Here is a 13,150-nt window from a genome sequence, read left to right as displayed (position 1 = left end):
AGTGCGAGGAGGTGGACAGTGGGTGCAATAGAAAGAGGGAATACTAACATGCCTGATGTGTCCCTCAGCCATTAACATTCACTTCATTCAGCATACTTAATTAGAAAGCTAATTTTGTACAACTTTGATTAGTGCTAGCTTGCAGGACCCACCACATTAACTAGAATGAGGAAATTGGCTGTAATTGAAAAAAGCTAATGTTGAAACAAATGGTGCCTTGATGCCAGTGCAGCAGAGGACTGACAGTCAGGTCTACAGGATGAGGGGATGGCTCAACTGTGCTATTTGGCGAGCTGGGTCATAAACCTAGGTATGTTTATACTGGAGCTGAATGTCAAGTGTTGGAGGTAACAGGAGGTGACTGTGCCTCCCTGCTTCATTGATTAATTATAGTCATTAAGTGGTTACCTCACCTGATGTGAGGGGTGAAATTCATTGGCTGATTAAAATTAATCACATTCAAATCTTGCAGGAGTTCAAATCCCCTGAGACTATGCACTAGAAGCATACATAGGAATAAAGCTTTATTCATACTCTAGTCAACAGCTCCTACTGCGTCTGTAAACAAACTAATGAAGATAGCTGGCTATGTGTTTTTTATTTCATGGACTTTTATTATTCAAAAATACAGAACAAAAAAATACACACAAAATGGAAAATTGCTTTTCACAGTGTGCAAACCTCAAAGCAGATCTTCATATAATTTTAGTACGCAGATTTAAATGCTAGTTAATAGTGTTAGTATTTGTTGTCATTAGCACATAGCAGACGCCAATAAACGGACAAGCTTTGTACAGCTTGTCAACAGGTGAAAACCTAACCCTAACTCTACAGGCGGCCATACTGATAAAGCAAACCCCCTTCATACACAAACAGCCTGCTCTTTCTCTCGTACACACACACAGTAGTGTTTAAAAGGAAATCAACTGGTGTAATTGCTTTGCTGAGGTAGGCCCAGGTCTGACTTTTCTCCAAGATCAAATCTGCCAGGAAGTACAGGGGCCAAGATGTCTCTAAAACAGTCATTGCACATTGATGCTAGAATTCACCCAAAAAAATGTACGAGATACACACTCACACACACACAGTGCCTGAAACGCCCAATCATACCAGGGAGCATTCGAATTGTACGGACAAGCCTTTCCCCCCGATTTCTGTTTTAGATATAGATCAGCCAACACAGTACAGAGAGCATCACATGTACATACAAGTATCATTATACCATTCAACTGTTTTGTGATTAGATAGGTTTACTTTGACAGAAGATTTATAGCTAGAGCCAAAACCATTTTGGTCATTTAAAAAAAGTTTTAAAAAAACATTTTAAAAAAATAAACAAAATAAACACAAAATCATGATTTGGAATACAAAAGCAGTCAGCGGTAAAGCTTTTGTTAAACTAAGAGACTTTCTGTGAGGTGAATGGGTGTGGGGAATCCCAGACCTGACCTGATAGAGGCAACAGCAAACACTCAATGGACTGATTACTATAGTGTTCTGGTGAGTGTGGGCTAGAGCAGCCATTTGAGATGATGCGCTACTGCGCATAGCACATTGGCGGATGTGCTATGACACAACTTAACTGGGACAACAAGGCACAATAGAAGTCATTAGAATCCAGCTGAGTGCTATTCAGAGGTGAACTGAGGAGAGGTGCATAAGGCTAAAATAAGGAATAGAATAAGGCTTTGGAACAAAAAGAAACACTTTGCCCAGTCCAGGTATTTATACAGTATGTTTTGTAAGGTAGCAGATAAGATGGCAAGAATGAGCTGGGTTTAAGAGTTAACCCACAAACTAACTTCATGAAACGGTCTAAGACAATCTACACTGACTGACTGCATATTTATATTATCTAGAAGTGACAGACTATAAAAGGAACTCAAGTTGAAGTGGTTATAATGTTGAGACAGAGAAACAGCATTGAGCATCTTATGACATTTCTTCCTATTTACGGGTATTTTCTTCATCCACACAGGCTTTGCATCCTTCACTAGAGAAGTCAAAGGTTTCATACTGCCCACAGACAGAAGACTAAAAGATACTGGCTCTTTGTAATGCAACAGCAAATAAGGATTATATATGTGGGCCCTCTGAGGGAGAGGTAACTACTGCTACATATGATGAATTAAAACTTGGGGCTCCTGTCGTGCTAATAGGGTGTACATCTGTTTGGGGAGGCTATACGTTCTAGTAGTCATTGGGGTTAGAGGCCTGTTAACAGTCAAACACAATTAAAGTTGATTGCTCAGTGAACCTTGTTGTTCATCTGCCCCCACTGTTTTCCTATATGCTATTTCATCTAAACTCTGGAGGGAGGGAAGAGGGAGTCAACACACACACACACACACACACATATAGTAGTGTGTGTGTGTATATATATATATATATATATATATATATATTTTAAAAGGGGTAAGAACGGATAATCCACCCAATCAGAAGATACAGTGATTTGAACCTCCCCCTCCCCAACCAGCCAATCTTGTTCTTTCATTCCTCCACTCTAGACTGGAAATTTGAAACCCCAACTGGGTCAACGATATATATTTTTTAAATTGGTCAAATCAAATCTATAAATTTTCTTCTAATTCATCTTTCATGTTTTTTCCAAAAGCTGTTCCATCTCATTTTACAATAAATGCATGGAATTAAAATTGGTCAGAAACTACTAAAGAATGGATTGCCTGACAAATGATTATAAAGGAGCTATATATTTCCCCAACTTCCATTCACATACATAAAACTGTATTCACACACATACAGCTGCAGTTGTATACACACATGCATGCATACAGCTGTACACTGGCCAATTGGTGGCCTGGATCTGTTTTGAACATACAGTACATCTATAGTAAGGGCCATCTATAATTAAAAAAAAAAAAAAAAACATGCAATCACTTATGTACACCATAATTTCTATTTTTACCAGTTTTTTGTATTTAATAAAAAGTTAATGTGCTCTGTTGTGATTCCAATGCTATTCATTTTCTTTTCTCAGCACCACAGCAAAGCCAGTTCTTCATAAGAGGCATATAGTCCCATTTGTAAATAATGAAGAGCTACAAGTCAGGTGAGTCAGCCCATCCCAGCTGTGGCTCTATCTTCATTGGCCTATGTCCTTCTCCTTTCTCCCTTCCCCCATCCCCTCCCCTTGCTGCACGGTCCCTTCTCTAGATGAGGACGTGCTAGACGATTGAGCCATCCCTGTTCTGAGCAGGGATCATTACTGGGATGCCCCCCATGCGACTGAGGTTGGGGCCAGACATCTTGGCAGCAGAGGGCGGGGGTATAGGGGCTTGGCTTGGTGGCCTCTCATACTCCTCTGATGAGGGAATCTTGTCGTACTGAGGCTTCAGGGCGTATTCGTGCAGGTTGGAAGGTGACATGGACCCCAGGGAGGAGCGCTGGCTCCCCACAGTGAAACTCCGCGCTGTTGAAACTCGGCTCTTGGGAGGTGGCACATCCTCTCTGAGGAGAAACGGAGACAACACATTTAGACAGTAAGACAAAGTCATAAACCCAGTTTCGTGAGTTTACCTGAGGGTCAAGTCAGAAAAATGTAATATTAAAAATGATTTTCTGAGATACTATAAATCATAATGAAGCTTAAAAGCTCATAGGGAAGTGTGGAATGGCTTACTATCAACAGTGCAAAAGACAATGAGTATTTAAGGAGTCTGCATGAGTCATTTCAAGAGCAAGACATAATTTGACTCACTGAAGAGGGTCAAATAATTGGAGCTGACCCATTTGCTTGGTTTGGGCAATGTCTGCACCGCTCAGCCACAGTGACTTTATAATAGCCTGTAGAGACTGAGCATCTAAACACAGCTATGCCCTCTGCTTCCCCTGACACCACATTAACAACTAATAAGCAGCAATAATCCAGTTAAATGCTCAATCAAATTGAGCCTGAGGGGAGAGAGCTTGTGTAGTCCATAGCATCACTCTGTGGCGTTTCAGCAAATATGTGCATCTGTGTATACGACACAGGACCAGTGGTCTAATCCTCTTTGTCCTGCAGTGTGAGCCGTGTCACACTGTGGTCTCAGACAGATTCAGTCCACAGCAGAGCAATAGTAAGCCCAGGGGTTGGACAGAGCCTGTGGGCCGGATGGGGAGATGGATGGGGCGGGAGAGGGGGAGCAGCAGCAGACCTGACACAGGATCCACAGAGCAAACAAAGCTTTCAAACTGATTACCACAGCTGTTTATTTGAGGAAGGGTGGAAAAAAAAAAGAAAAACGCTGATAGAGAAAAACTATTTTCATGGCTGATGGGTCTGTTGCGGTATGTTTGTGTGCATGTGTGTGTATCTGAGATGACCACATGTCATATTATATGGGGAGCTCAGAATAATCACTGCATTTACCCTCTGGCATTTTTTATGCTTACTATCTATACAGCATTAAACAACCCATCACACATTTTTCATACATTAACATTCACAGTACTACAAAACTAGCCTCTTTCAAAAAGGGGTTCTGGCCATTTGTGAGCCACACTGCAATGACATTGCTTTACTTCATGCTTTACCTTATCTCATTGCAGATTTCCTTTTCGTACTTCTTCCTGTGACGGGCACGGCAGCAGCAGAAGAGGATGATGGCAATAATGAGGAGGATCAGGAGGACAAGAATTATGGATCCTGCAACAATGCCTGCAGTGTTGGGGGCTGGACAACACAAAGAAGAAAAGGTTGAAAGGGTTGGTTAATGTGGCAAAGTAGTTATAGCTAAGGGTCTGTGATTGAAGACCTCAAAATGTAGTGATAGGTTATTTTCAAAGGAACAATAGTCCAGTGCTGGAAAAACAATATTCAATAACAAGAATAAACAATGACAGGCATGTGAAAAGTAACACTGAAGACTCTGTGGATGGTAGCAGGATTGTGTTCAAGTGCTCAGCTACACTTGTCTCTTGCTGCAGCATTTGAGTTTGACATCATTGTGTGTGTGGAACCAGAGCTTCAAATGCCCATGAAGCTGAACACCACACACTGCCGAAGTCCTCAAACCATGTCCATGACACTCATTAATCCAATTTCTAAATGCAGTGGAATCCTTAGTACGACATTTGCTTCAGTGTTGAGAAGATGACCGGGTTATAACGTTGCACATTCATTCATCTGTGATAAACTGCCAAATTTTTACTGCTGTCACTTTCTTTTTCACTTTCTCAAATGAAATAGCCAATTTTCCTTGTCTTAAAATTACAAAAAAAAACAAACAATTATTTCTCTTTATGCTTAGGTTTTGGAGTTTTTGTTGGGTAAACACCACAGTAGGCTTTAGGAAATTGTGATGGGGATTCCTAACTAGTTTCTGATGTTTATAGAACAAGAAACTCATCGATTAATAAAGAAAATAACTGACAAATAAATTATGAAAAATAATTATTAGTTATAGCCCTTATCTCAAATACTATTTGATGGACTGCAATGTAACATATGTAATGTAGAAAAGTTTAGTATGCTAACACACTCAATTAAATTGGTTAACATGGTAAATAGATGTGCTTAGAACTTGGCTCAAAGTATTGCAGTATCATACAACCTCTCACTTGGGTAACTATAATCTTCAAAATATAAAAAGGGAGGGGTACAAACAGCTAAAGATTTGAAAAAAAGACTTTCAAAATGTATTTGTATATGGTAAACACAGTAGCCAGCTGAACATTTAATGGTAATTTGAAAAGGTGGTCAGACAGCAGAGCAACAAGTCTAAATCTGAAACAGGCAGAATTCAGGTTAATGCAATTACAGGATGTTTGTACAGTACTCACGAGGCGTTACGTTGAGATACAGTATACAATCGTCAGTACCAATACGGTTGGTGGCAGTGCAGCGGTAGGTGCCAGATGCGCTGGCAGATGCATTCCTCACATTAATGGTGCCTCCCACAGGATCTGTAGTGAGGACACAGAGCACATATTGAAGAGATGACAGTGTCAAATGGACACCTGTGTGAAGGACTTAAAAACTGTTTCCTATTTGTTTGGATGTGCTTATGACAGGGTCCATTACCCAGTACAGCAGTGGAGGGCAGCAGCTTGCTGTCACTGGTCTTCTCCCAGGTGTACTTCAGAGGGGTGGTGCCCTCACTAGATATACACTTCAGCACAACGTCTTTGCCTTCCTGTGTGGGGCCTTCGGCATAACACCTGGGCTTGGACGGCTTCACTGTGGAGTAAAGGGATGAAAATTATCAGATGTGAAAAGTAGCAGACACATCCAGGTGGTCACATTAGCTTAGAACAGCGCAGTCCTCCTGTCAACAACCCTGTTATTTTTCAGTCTTGCATGGTGTGGGCAACTTGTGTGTCTGTTTATATTGTGTATTTTGAAAATTGTTTTACTGCTTTTCTCAAAGCAGCCGTCATCAGTGTAATGAGAGCAGCAATCAGAGTAATGACACAGCTGTTGTCATTACAGGAGCTGTCACTCAGAATAATCGTAAAAAAGGGAGATGAGTGTGTGGGCACACAGGCGTGAACACAAAGGGTTAAGGATGGAGGCAAAGCTTTCTGTCTTAAAGTTTAATGTGTGCAAACACTCTTTGGCCAGTTAGCGTGCTGGCAGCAGATGAGATGTGGGGATTCAAAAACAAACAGAGCTCCAAATTAAAAGCAGGCAGACTCCAGCAAAACCCAAGCACCCAGTCAGCCAGGCGAGGAGCTAAAAGGGAGGCAGAGGGATGGGGGGAGAGAAAAAGAAAAAGCAGCTATGAGAGGTAATGTTTGGATAGAGGAAATTTGAGGCCACAGTCCAAGTCTGTGCTCTGTGTTCACTGACAGAAAGTTGACATTATGGTGTGGTAATAGGCTCTGTAACAACAAAACCCTGGAGTGGGACTCTCCAGATCAGAACCAGGTGTCAGGCAGAAGGGTGGAGCTTAGCAGACACAACCATTAGGATTAACAGTAGACTGACAGCAATTAGTGCTCCTACTAATATAACAGAACACAGGGTTAGGACACAGACAGAGAGCAGTGATGGAAAGATATAGTATTGACAGGGGCCTGCTCTTTGCTGCTGCTGGGTTGCACCTACACACACATTCACGCACCACACAGTAAATGTCAGAGAGCTATGACATTTTGAATGCATCTTTTAAAGGTGAAAGCCCACTCAACATGTCTGTGGGCTGTAACACACAGCTCGTCACATTAGGAAGGCTGTCCGATGAGCAGATTTATTTGTTTTTAGATGAGGTCAAAACAGAAGGTGACGGAGCTGGAGGAGCCCAGAGAGATGAAGAACAGAGAAATACAGCCAACACAGCTCTGTTAAATAAGCAATGAATAGAGATTTAGGAGCTCCACGAGGAGTCTAATGAACGAGATAAACAGAAAAGGGACAGCTATACTGTTGCACACATTGTGGTCAGAAGGCACACAAGTTCAGTACAACTGACAACTAGCTCCCACTAAAGCCAGGCAGACAGACTAAAAGAGATTGGCTGTTGAACTGAAATCTTGAATGTGGCAAGGAGTGTCTGAGTTCTGGGAGGCAGAGCTCAGTGACTGGCTGTTGAAAGTATAGGTGGGGTCTAGTCAGAAAGAGGTTGAGAGTTGCTGACATGCAGTGCTGTACCGCAGGTGGGTACTCTCCTTTTGTTAACTTCAAAGTTCTGCTGCAATACACAAGAGACGTAACATCATATAAAGTACATGGGCACCATGTACACTGCAGGTGTCAGTCTGTGTGCATACCTACATATGGCAGTATTTGTGACAAGTCAAAGTAACACACAGCATATAAATTGGTGCGTTTGTTTGTGGACACACATATGTCTCCTCTGTTCTGAGGACCATCCACCTTGTGACAAGATCAACCTCAAGGTAAAATGCAGAGTTGGCAAGATGTCCTCACCTCTGCCCGTCAGCGTTTCTGTGCTAAGAACACCCCCACTCCTGTGGTCAATAACAGCCTGTCAGCTTCTGTAGCTCCGAGCTTTCTCTACTGTACATACACGCACACAAACACGCACGTATGTCTGCCCCCTTAGCTGGTGCTCTTAGGATACAATACACAACTAAAAATATATCTAAACAACAACCAAAATAGCAGAGTGAGTACCACTGCTATTTTGAAAGCTCATACTACAAAATAATAACAATAATGCTGGAATATTCATAAATGACACTTAGGTTTTAAGAAATACTTTATAAGCAGGACATAAACCCTAGAAATGAAAAAGGATCAGCATATGGAAAATACATATTATTGAACTTGTTTGTGAATCATATTAAAATTTATTGAACTGACAAACTTCAACAACGGGGCTGAACAAAAATATTTAACACACAAGTTGTGCTAATCTCCCTCAGTGGTAAGGAATGGAGAGATGAGAAGTGATCACAGGAAATGCACAAGCATATTAGCTGTGTCTTAAGCAGTAATTCATTTTTTTTCAAATTGCTTCTGGTGAAATCAATTTTTATGTAAAGCGGCCTCAACAAGGGCTTACTCTGTGATTACTGAGCCACATGTAGTCACCATTAACAGTCTGAAAATCTGTAATCATTCATCTCTTTGATTATGAAACTGCTTAGTGATGCCACAACATCAGTGAAACCTGTGCATTTGTCTTTCTGGTTGGGCTAGTTGGAGCTGTGCAGCCACTTTTGTACATGCAATGTGCTGTCAACAAGAACAGCAGCCATTTTCTGAAGCTCTTCATATCATTAGAACAGAGTAACTCTGCTGATAAAAGGGCTGCAGTAACAGCACAATACGCAGCTTATCCCACAACACACACTAGTGAGGCGCATGTGGGTTGTTTTTCCCATATGCAAATATCAGACGGGTTTCGGAGGCAATTCACTTTCGACATAATTTAGTCAGTTGACCAACCAGCAAGGCCAGTGTGAGTGTGTGTTTGCCTAGGGAGTGAATCATCTGACTTATACAACTCTGATGTGTCACCCATCTCACCCAATGCAATAAAAAGCCAGCTGAGCACTGATATGGGTTATCCACATTTTTAAAATGACATTGTTTACTTTGAAAATGATCTGTAGTATCTCCAATTATTTTATTATTGTTTCTTATACCACTTCCCTTTACTAATGGGTTAATTAATAATATTTCAAAATCAATAATATTTAATCATATTAGATTAAGGCTTAACAGATAATATAAAAATATACCAAATATAATGAAGTATTAGTACACTAATCAGTTCATTTGAAATGCAATAAATAAAAAATATCTAATAAATTGTAAATAGCAAAAAAAGCAATCTTCTTCAAGACTAATATGGTTTAAATAAAAGAGATCTACAATAGTGAATACAAATCAGGGTTATGACTTTAGACATAATCACAGAGCATGAATATAGAGTTGTGTCACAATGCTCTATAACCACTGGGAAGGTTATGCACTCAATTTTAGAAGGGATTACATCAAAACAGTCAAGGAGGGCACAGGGCATGCGATTTGGTGCATTTTGCATTTTGTGGAGAGAATTTACACTGTGAGAAAAAAGACTGCTAGTCTGTCCTGCCGCAGCGAGTGTTGCACTCACCCATAACGATCAAAAGCATCTTCTTGCTGCGGATACCAGGAGCCTTCTTCACCTTACACTGGTAGGTGCCTGAGTCCGAAGGCTTCAGCCCCATCAGGTTGATGGAGGCATCGCCATTCTTGGGGTCAGCTGAGTTGAAGTGGACTCGGCCCTTCATGGGATCATAGTAGTCCTCGTAGGCTCTGTCACCTGAGTAGAAGATCACCTGGTCACAGAAAAGGAGAACAAGGAAGAGATTGAGTTAGAAACTCAAAATGACTTAGAAGGATGCTCTGTGTCTGACTTATCTGCTTATAAAAGGCCTTGAAACGACAGTTGTGTGCTTTATGAAAGCAAAAGCTTTGCTTAGTAAACCAACCAAAATATATGGAAGAGAGCAAGCACCCTCTCTTTTATCTCTGCAGTGCCCTTCAGCCTGTGCTGCTCTGCCCTTCATGTGCTTAGAAGAAATGAAGGTGGAACAAACAAAGCCACCACTGTGGAGCCAAATCAACACCTGCTGTGTCAACAAAGAGCCATAGCCTCCAGTTCTGTCCACCAGCCACCCCACCCCTTCAACACTCAGACGTCTGGGATGTCTGGCATCAAGAAAATAGCTAGAAATAAAGGCAAGGTGGAGCTAACAAGTCTCATAACTAGTAACAGGGTTGATAATGGAGGGAAAAAAACAAAAACACAAGGGTAAATGACATTTAAAGGGCAAGGATGGGAAAAAGAGAAGCAAACAATGAGATGTGCTCGATTCTCCTTTATAGACAATAGTATACTTTTCCTCATTTCTATGGAAATAACATGAACATGCTCACAGCGTTTCTGTGCCAGGATCAACACCAGGCATACCCACAGCAATCCCCAGAGGAGGAGAAGAGAAAAACTCAACACAGCAGGAGGAAAGGAAAAATAACCTAAGCCAGCAGAGGAGGTAGAGCAGGCAAAGGAAGCATGGGACAAGCATCAAAAAGGGAAAACAAGTCAGGTATGTTCTAGTGTGTCTATGCCAAATTGCCTTGTCCAAATGGAAGCCTAGTTTCTGGAGCTGCACGGCAGGCATGCTCATCTTGGGCCATGTGTTCATCTTGTACATATTAGTCATGTAAACAAGTAATTCTGTTCAAATTCCACAGGTCCACAGGGGAGGAAAACTGATCCCAACGTTACTGGGGATCAGATCATCAGCAATAATAATATGTGATATGTGAGCCGGGACCATGGAGGAGAGGAAATTAAATTGCCCCAAGCTAAACCAGACAACAACTCACACTTGGGCTCAGCCACTTCACAGGAACACATGCACACCTCTACCAAAAAAATCCCAACAGCACAATAACCTTGAAAATCATGATCCAATGAAAGAAAAATCCCATAAAAGCCTGGGGAATAAAAATGAAAAGGGCAAATGGCTAGACAAGCTGGCAGGGGCTGGAAAGGACAGAGGAACGCCACTGTCTGTGTGCTGAGTTTCATAAGTGATAGGGCACAACCACCACCTGGCCTGTCCATTCCCAGTGGATAGATCATACAATAGAGGTAACAGACCTCTCTTGGCCAGGCTTAGTTTTATTAGACATGTAACGATGAGGTCATTGTCACATGATGCTGTTGCTCAGGGAGGGAAGCGGAAGAGGTATAGCTCGTTTGAGAGGCAAAGCAGGAAGCTGTGATACCTGTGTACTGTCAACACTCATTGTACAGCGTGCAGTGTTGTGAGTTTTTACTCCCACACATCATTTTAACTTGAATGAATGACTACGGCTGCCACATACTTCCACAGCAACAGCTCTGCACCAAACTGCTTTGTAGCGTTAAAGCAGAAGCCGTACCTGAAAATGGAGTTAGTGTCTTTTATCACCGAGGCTTGCAGGGAATGAGCCATGTGCATGTGCGACCCTCATTCACATACAAAACAATGCAATTTTCATCAAACCATGTCATGGCATTACGTCCAAATCCTCCAGTACTTTGGCACAAACAGTAACTCAAAACAAAAACAAAAGGCTTTGCTGGTGTGCACAAAGACAAAGGCGACAATGTGTGTGACATGGGATAAAGCTACGTATTTTAATGTATTTTTCTGAACAATATCCTCCTATTTACACAGTTCAGATTTTGTTGTTGTAATTGTTTTCCTTGTTCTCATAGTAGCAGTAAATACTCAGGGCACACCCTCCCTTGAGCTAATTTGCAGCCAGGAAATGAGGGCCAAATGCAAATGACTGTTACTTTAGGCATGCCTGGCATCTTTCATTCAGGCCCAACAAAGCAACATGCATTAGTGATGCTTCAGCACCCTCAAAAAGGCCCTGATGATATTTGGGATATGACAAATGAAGAGGGGCATCATTCCCCACCAGGTACTAGACTGAAAAGACAATGTCATGGAATTACTTCTGAATGCATTGATGGCATTAAAATGCAGCTGGGGCACATGGTTCATTAATATGACTTCTTTCTCTAAGGGTAATTTCTACATGCCAGGCACAGCACACTGCTCATCTTCCAGCTTCAAGTTCCCCCATTCATGCAATCCTGTGGGGATTGATCCTTTTGACTAGGTCTCTATTGTAAAGGTTTATTGATAGTGGCTGTACCTTTAAGAGTAGTCTGGATATATTTATCTCAAGCCTTGTGAGTAAAGGGTTCTTCATGAACATGTAGGGTATAAGATTTGCTTTGCCTGACCTGGTAACTTTGGTGTGTCAGCCTAATTCCACACTGTCACATATATTAAAATAGTCCCTTGGAATTAATATGCTGCTAATTTCAATTTACTCTGTGCATGAGTTGAAACTGGTTAAAGGCAATACAAATGTGAGTGTGTGTATACAGCGAGCAAAATCAGATAGGTCAAGGAGAACAAATACATTCAAAGAGATGTCTGGCCTGTTTAAATTCCAACAAAGGTTTGGCAACAATAATGTGTATGCAGAACGTCTCAGCAAGTCATTAAAAAGTAAAGAAAATAAAGTGTGAGACCAGATGCAATTCGGTATCATTTGATATTTTTCTACAGCCGTATTCAGCCATGAAGAAGAGAGAGCAAAACAAAGAAACCACTCACTCGCAGAATTATTAAGAAACTAATAGATGCAGAATTTTTACAAAACACTGAAAATATTTCATCATTCACTGATAAACTAAGATTAAATACCTCTCTTTGCTCACTACTACAGTTAAGAACATATAGACAGAGGTAAATGGTGTCTCTTCAATAATCTATACAATGGATCAGTGAGCAGCAGTATGTGGGTGGAGCTCTACCTGGGTAGGATAGAACTGGTTGGCTCAGAGGAAGAGAAGCCTAATGATGGGCCTGTGACCTATTTCAAACATTTGGCTGAAAAAAAGAAAAATAAAGCCTCTAAAGCCACAGGACACCAGGGATGGAGAGGGTTGAACAGGCTTTGTGGGGGAGTAGTTAGCCAAGTGATAGCACTGTAGCAAGAATCTGTGTCTATGGCTGTGAAAGCCCCATGGGCATATAGAGTTCCTATTACCTAGTCTTTCCTTTCCATGGCTGAGGGCTATGCTGGAAAGGCAAGACACTGCCTGGGATAAAGACAACTCCCATTACTCCCACTGTGCCTGTGAGAGTACTGCTGTGAGCAATGCTCAACAAA

General features: G+C 41.5%; 1 protein-coding gene across 1 annotated transcript in view; it reads right to left on the bottom strand.

Annotated features, from left to right (window-relative positions):
• Window positions 1-657: 657 nt before the first annotated feature.
• cxadr (CXADR Ig-like cell adhesion molecule) overlaps window positions 658-13,150 on the bottom strand; it is a 35,194-nt gene continuing 22,701 nt past the window's right edge. The window contains exons 3-7 of the mRNA XM_026329420.1: window positions 9,534-9,738; window positions 6,029-6,184; window positions 5,788-5,910; window positions 4,540-4,678; window positions 658-3,471 (exon numbers count right to left, since the gene is read on the bottom strand). Coding sequence (XP_026185205.1) covers window positions 3,189-3,471; window positions 4,540-4,678; window positions 5,788-5,910; window positions 6,029-6,184; window positions 9,534-9,738 — 906 coding nt within the window. The 3' untranslated portion in view covers window positions 658-3,188. The remainder of the gene's footprint in view (window positions 3,472-4,539; window positions 4,679-5,787; window positions 5,911-6,028; window positions 6,185-9,533; window positions 9,739-13,150) is intronic.

Source organism: Mastacembelus armatus, chromosome 14 (assembly GCF_900324485.2).
Source record: "Mastacembelus armatus chromosome 14, fMasArm1.2, whole genome shotgun sequence".
Taxonomy (NCBI): Eukaryota; Metazoa; Chordata; class Actinopteri; order Synbranchiformes; family Mastacembelidae; genus Mastacembelus; species Mastacembelus armatus.
The sequence above is the reverse complement of the archived record's forward strand: the minus strand, read 5'-3'. Positions and strand labels throughout refer to the sequence as shown.